At 43.1% G+C, this 6,733-nt stretch overlaps 1 protein-coding gene across 1 annotated transcript; it reads left to right on the forward strand.

Moving 5' to 3' along the window:
• Positions 1–53: 53 nt before the first annotated feature.
• Positions 54–2,881, forward strand: rhov (ras homolog family member V). Its single transcript, XM_086263644.1, has 3 exons — positions 54–547; positions 710–768; positions 1,022–2,881. The coding sequence occupies exons 1-3, from the start codon at positions 208–210 to the stop codon at positions 1,466–1,468; spliced, it is 846 nt and encodes a 281-aa protein (XP_086119770.1). The 5' UTR covers positions 54–207; the 3' UTR covers positions 1,469–2,881.
• Positions 2,882–6,733: the final 3,852 nt, after the last annotated feature.

A 6,733-nucleotide genomic window follows, 5' to 3' on the forward strand; every position in this document is an offset into this window, starting at 1 on the left:
TCCTCAATGAATGTCTAATATATATGGGCTTTATTAAAACAAGCTAATCTAATATGGGCTTTATTAAAACAAGCTAATCTATATATCTAGCTAATAGAGAGAAAAGCTGAGAGAAAGCTGTTGTTATTCTTCTGTCAGTGGGCGTGTCTATGCAAATCACAACCTGTCTGAGCACAGTAGTTACCCTAAATACGTCCCACCCCGCACATGTTGCTCCTCAGTCGTACTTCTACAGTCAGTCTGGTGGTATGTGTCAGAGAGAGAGGCAACCTACGGTATCTAGTGTCGCTGCGACCGGGACGGAGAAGAGTTTGCATTCAGAGGTTTAATGTTCGGCTCGACATGCCACCTCACATGGATTACTTTTACCACGAGTCCCGAGTCCCATCTGCGTGCGGGCTGACCCGGGAGGATGAGCTCGATCCCGCTGTCATCAGCTGTATGCTGGTCGGAGACGGAGCCGTCGGGAAGACCAGCATGATCATCAGCTACACCTCCAACGGATATCCGACAGAGTACAAGCAGACGGGCTTTGATGTCTTCTCCGGTGAGTGATGATTTTTAGTTTTTAATGACAGCACAGATTTACATTGAGTGGCAAGTTATGTTGGAAGTGGAATGGCACCAGAGTGCACGAGCTGCATGTTCTGATGTTTGAATTGGTTACTGTGTTTACTGTAAATTGACTGACTGATGTGGTTTTTAACAGGTCAGGTCCAAATTGACGGATCTCCTGTCAAAGTTCAGCTTGTGGACACTGCTGGCCAGGTATGGATGCCTTTACACTTGAATCAAGAGTTTCATTTAAGGCTGACACAAAATACCAAATTATCCACTGATGAGACCCTTTTGAATTTAATGATATGAGCTATGAAAGTACAGACCGTCACATCCTTGCTTAACCCACTGTGTGACTCACTGACAGGATTTCAAACTGAATGTTAATGGCGTATCTTTTTTTAGTGACTCAGACTTGGTACTCACTTTGATCGGCATTAACCCTCGCTCTGTCTCCACACAGGAGGAGTTTGACGAATTCCGTGCTATGTCCTACGCCCACACGGATGTCTTCCTCCTGTGCTTCAGCATGGTCAACCCCACCTCGTTTCACAACATCACCAAGAAGTGGGTACCAGAGATCCGTTCTAACAACCCGACTGCTCCCATCATTCTCATAGGGACTCAGTCCGACCTGCTGCTGGACGTAAACGTCCTCATCAACCTGGACCGATCCAACGTCAAGCCGGTTCTGAGCTCCCGGGCCCGGAGCATGGCGGAGAAGATCAGAGCCACGGAGTACATAGAGTGCTCGTCGCTCACGCAGAAGAACTTAAAGGAGGCCTTTGACTCCGCCATCTTCGCTGCCATAAAGAACAAAACGCGTAAAACCAAGAAGAGGAGGTTTTCTGACAGGCGAACCAAAGCGTTCTCCAGGTGTAGCTGGAAGAAGTTCTTCTGCTTCATCTGAACTCCTTGTGATTGTCGACCCTGTGGGTTGTGGACAGAACCTTGTTATTTATTTGATTCTCCTACTTTCACTTCGATCACATATTCAGTATGTGGCCACATAGCACTGTTTCCTTTTTTTTAAATGATTTGGCTTATTTTCAGTGGGATGCCAAATGGGGAAACAAAAGACACGATTGAGAGCACTGAGCTAACATCAGCAGTGACTACAGAGAGGATTCTGGGTCGTTCTCACATTGACCCGGGACAACAGTATTGTTTACATTACATTTACATGTTTGATTTGGTTCACATAGCCTGCGCCCCCTTGAGAGGATAGGACGGTGTGAGCTGACACTTCAGTGTGGGGAGATGAAGAGATCAAGCTCGGGCAGGCACAGGGAGAGAAAAGAGAAAAGACCAGGTCTTCATGTAAAGCTGTGAATTTGCATGGTGCTCTGCCTTTTAATGTAGGCTTGTGAGAGAGATAGAGAGAGAGATAGAGAAACGGAAAGTGTCGGGTCTGTGTTTGAGCAGATGGGCGTTAGCCACTTAGCTGCTGTGTTCCCACTGCCTGACTGCACCAGCGATTTATATGAAGCAGCTGTGAGTTCACCTTGCTGTGTGAGCTGCCGCATTCTTACCTGCGTGCAAATCTCCCCAGGCTGGTTTTTCTGTTGCTATTTTCTGTCCTCCCCATTTAAGGTCAGCTGACACTTCTAATCAAGCCGGTGTTTATTTCCTGATTCACAATTGATAAAGAAAACACAGAGGGAGATTTTGTTTGTGACACATCGAGTCGGGCCGAGGAGCTAGTTTGTAAATCTCCTCGTCTTCAGGTAAAAGGTTGCAAGAGACCAGTGACCTTTGGCTTTTTATTCCCCTCTCCTCATCAATCTGCATCTGTGAAAGCTAGCACTGCAGGGATCCCGACTTCCTACCACCAACCATCTTCATCCCAGCTTTCTTATTTGCCTCTTCTTTGTTTTGTTGGCTCAATACGCTGCTTAAATCCTCCCGTGTGTACAGTTAGGGGTTGCTAAACAGCCTATGTGTGAATGCAAGTGTAAGGTAAATACACTTTAAAAAAACAAGCTTGTACCTGTGACAAATGTGTAAGAATGAAAACAACTTACATTTGCACTCCAGTGTTTTGTTATCTGGTGGGTGTAAACTTTTGTATATTTTGTTATGCTTCTCGTGGAAGTCAACTAAATGTTTAAACTGTTCTGTTTGTTAAAAACAGGTCTTATCATCGCGCGTATGTTTATGAAATATCACACGAGGCACAAGTTTTAACAGGATTAATGTACTCTACAGATTTGTTATATTTTGTATCATTACCAAATCACCATTAATCTTAACCACCTTCTGATCTAAAGCTGTGTGTCCTTTACATGGAGTGATGTGATGCCAATAAATGAAGTGAAGCTCATCTATCTTCTGTGTTATGTATATATTTTTTAAAAGTAGTCTGCATTTGCAATTCACAGTTGTTTATGTGGTGTGATGCGAAGGAAAACTTTGTAAAAAGCCGAAGCACTGCTCTCTGCAGGGTGCCCGAAAGGTCCCCAGGATCACACCGGGTAGTTTTCCTGAACCACCCTCAGCCCAAACATATGATAAACAACCTCTGGGCTCCAGCTGTGCGTCGGCTCGATCAGTTCCAATGCAATCCACATGACTGTTAATGGGTACTGGCAGTGCCATGCTGTGACTTGATTAGGCCTTTTTCCAAAATGACACAGGAGAGTGACATTCGGGGGAGAATGATTGAATCAAATGCACTGATTGAGAATAAACACTAGCGGTGGAGCACAGAACATTGATTACAGACTTTAAAGCATGCTTTTGTCTGAAAGGAATCTCTTGTACTCGTTTTTAAGCCCGAGCTGCAGAAAAATAAACGTGGACGGAGTGTCGCCGAGCAAACTGAGGGTGAACATGACAGAGGAAAGCATGAGAAGTGCCTTTGTTCAGAGCAGTGAGCGAGAGCATATGAAAACGCGTTCACCCCAATACTTCAGAAATCTGTTTGCCATTAGTCAGTGGGCAGTCCGTCATGTGGAAATCTGTCAGGGTTCTGTTTGAACGTCTGTTATTGATAGGGAAGCACGGGACATCTCACTCTTGGCCTACTGACCTCATGCAGTGGAGAGGTCACAGAAGGGAGCTGGTGTTTTGCAATCTGACAGCGTGACAGCGCTTTCACACATGAACTCTCAGTAACCAGCTGGTGTTAGCCATGACCACTGACAACAGTCACAGAGGTCCATAGAAAGATTAAAGCTGCTCTTACAAATAATTCCATATGAGCAATGGTTTAAATGATGATCTTGTACAGTGTGGGTGCTTTTCAGTGACAAACACAAAGCTTTATCATCCAAATCAGTGTTCACTATTTCCACCTCCCACAGTTTAATTTTATGTATGGCGCTAAAGACTCTAAAAGGTGACCGCATGCTACCTGCCCAGCTTCAAACAGCAGCTAAGGGCAGCAGCTGCTGGAAAACATAGCAGAGCATTTATATTAGCATGGCGAGAGATACTGCCAGAAATTGGCACCTAATAAGAAGTGTGATCAAAACATTGGGACGACTGGTCCATAAACCTCAAAAGCCTTACCTGATACAGGTGTGACCAATCCCACATTTAAGGTTCTTACAGTCTCAGTCTTACGCTACGATATTTGATTATATCACTATATCACAGTCTAAAACCTTCAGTGTGCGCACATGGCACTTTTACTTCAACCATGTTGTTTATTTATTTTAGACTGTATTGTTTGTTTTCTTTATTAAGGCGCTGTAACATGATCATTTCCCTTGTGGGACCAATAAAGTTTCTGCCTACCTACCTGCCTGCCTAACTACCCCTTTATCTGAAAAAATAGATCTAGGATCTTGTGCACATCTTTGCCATTTTCAGTATTTGTACTTGTGCGCTTCTGGGCTCTGAATCTTTTCCAGTGTGTCAAAACTGCAATCAATAAAACATGATTTTCATTTTCAGGAAGTGGATCAAATTGCAGGCAAATCTGTCGGTCAACAAAGATTGCGTTGATATGGCTAACAAAAAAGGAAAAAAAGACAAACCCAATACAAAATCCCTCCTGTGCTATTGCGATTGCAAGCTGACACAAACTACAGATATTATTATTAAATCCTTTATTTAAACAGGTGTTTTCATTGAGATTGAGATCTCTTTTTTGAGAGACACCTGTGTACAAAGACATATGCAAAAATGAATAAAACAGGCGTTACACATGATCACAGTTTAAGAAAAACTTGCAAGAGATATAACCTTTTTAAAATCAGAGAATGTAGCTTTATAGCTTTTCATGGCCTGTTGCATTTAGACGACATCATTTTTATATAAGCTGCAAAGGTGAGTCAGAAACTAACAGTAAGAAACTATGAATGAGAATTTGTTTATCTATACAAATCCAAATTTGGGTCTCAATGTTCTTGAGAAAGTGGTTTTTAGAAGTGAGTTCAGATGGTTTCCGGAATGTTCTCCCTCACGCACTTCAGGATGTTAATGTAAGACGTTTGTGCTGACATCCTTACCCTGATGAATGTTGAAATAACGACAAGTGAGCTCCCGCTCGTGCACCTCACCTGTGGGGCTGTTTTGGAGCTCCTGCTGTTTTTGAATAAAAATTGGTTGTAACAGGACACCCAGCTCTCATGGCCGGGCGGTTACCCTTCGTATGAACCTTCGGGTCAGTTTGAAGCAGATTTTGACACTGCCTCTGTCTTCAGACACTGCTTTGTGATCACACCTCGTGAACGAGAAATACATAAAGCCTTCTGAAATACATCATTATATACTGGCACTGTAATATCAAAGATCTGTGACACTTAACTTGTAGAATAGCTAATGGAAAGGAAATGTACTGATATGCAGTGGCCTAGATATTAATCAGTCCTCTTTGAGTCATCGAATCTATTAGATAAATGACAGATAATTTTTTTTAAGATGGACATGTGTATTCTTTATAGCAGTTAAAGTAAGAATTACTGCACAGTGATTACGATCCAAATAGAAAGTCAGCAGGATGAAGCAGAAGTTGAAAAGTGAATGGAAAGCCCAGAAAAGCCTGTTTGCAGTATGACTAATCTCACTATTGTGAGGGTTATCTTAATATCCACCAAGGTTTTTCCTTCTTTTTGTCCAGTATCAGATTTTGTCAAGTACAGCACATTTTGAAATGATTTTATTCAGATGTCTGCAGTAGATCTTGCTGTTGCCGTTTCAAAGCTGCATGCTTTGCCTCATGTCGTTCAGTAATTGTTAATTATTTTATTCCTTAGATTTTGATACGTCTGTGATATTTGTAAGACTGAGGAGCCCATAGAGTCGTCGCTGGAGGATCTGTGCTCTAACGCTTGCGTGTAATAATGAGAATCGTGTTATGCGCTGAAGATGAGACACAAAAGGAAGGCGTGAGACTGAATAGGAACATTAGAAGGCATTGTGATAGGAGAGTGTGTGTGTGAGAGTGTGTGTGTGTGCGTGTGCGTGTGTGTGTGTGTGTGTGTGTGTGTGTGTGTGTGTGTAAGGGCAGCTGTAGGTCAGAAGCACTATGGGTTTTAACATCTTGGTAGCAGACCTCAGTCGAGGCAGGCCGTGAGACTCCTTATCTCATCCAGTGTTATTTATCACTCGTTCTTTCTTTCTTTTCTTCTTCAAAAAGCTATGATTGCTTTCCAGTCAGTCATTAAAAGTGAAAAATGTTCTGCAAAGTCCTTCACTATAATACAAAAAACATGTCAGAAGTTTCATCCGCTCGCCTATGATGCAAACAGAAACACTTAAGAGGTTGTGTAGTATTGATTGAGCAATCGTCAAGGCCATGCCGGACAGGTTCCAGGTTCCCAGGAGATCATTGAACTGTACCCTTCTTCTTCTCCGCCCTCTTCTCTCTTCTCATGGTTAGTCATCTTTTTTTTTTTTTCTCGTCCTGTCAGTGAGGGCTGGTCCGCCTTCCAGGATCCCCTGCTTTTAGCGATTGTGTCAACAGTAGTCAACCAGCTCTTCCTCTGGCACTGAGCCAGTTTCACTCAGGTTGGTTTCACTGTAGTCAAAGCCTGGCAAGGAGGCCTGGGAATCAGCAGGTGCACCAACAGGTCTGCCTAGCTGGGGACAAAGCCTATTGGCTCACCGCTGCTCTTCCTCGGTCATCCAAATTGGCAGTTTGAACTTGGCAGTGCTTGTAGTTTCTCTTTCACACAGACAGAAAGCTGACTGTTGTGATTATGATTGTTTTCTTCTTCTTTTTTTT

The sequence above is a fragment of the Aulonocara sp. 'chitande type north' Nkhata Bay genome, linkage group LG15 (assembly GCF_057382095.1).
Source record: "Aulonocara sp. 'chitande type north' Nkhata Bay isolate Kocher_YH1m ecotype deep benthic linkage group LG15, A_spYH_male_GT1.1, whole genome shotgun sequence".
Lineage (NCBI taxonomy): Eukaryota > Metazoa > Chordata > Actinopteri > Cichliformes > Cichlidae > Aulonocara > Aulonocara sp. 'chitande type north' Nkhata Bay.

Coding starts and splice junctions, on each gene's coding strand:
- rhov (XM_086263644.1), top strand. CDS start 208: ATGTTGCTCCTCAGTCGTACTTCTACAGTCAGTCTGGTGGTATGTGTC. Junction 548..709: donor GGGCTTTGATGTCTTCTCCG/GTGAGTGATGAT, acceptor GGTTTTTAACAG/GTCAGGTCCAAATTGACGGA. Junction 769..1,021: donor TTGTGGACACTGCTGGCCAG/GTATGGATGCCT, acceptor GTCTCCACACAG/GAGGAGTTTGACGAATTCCG.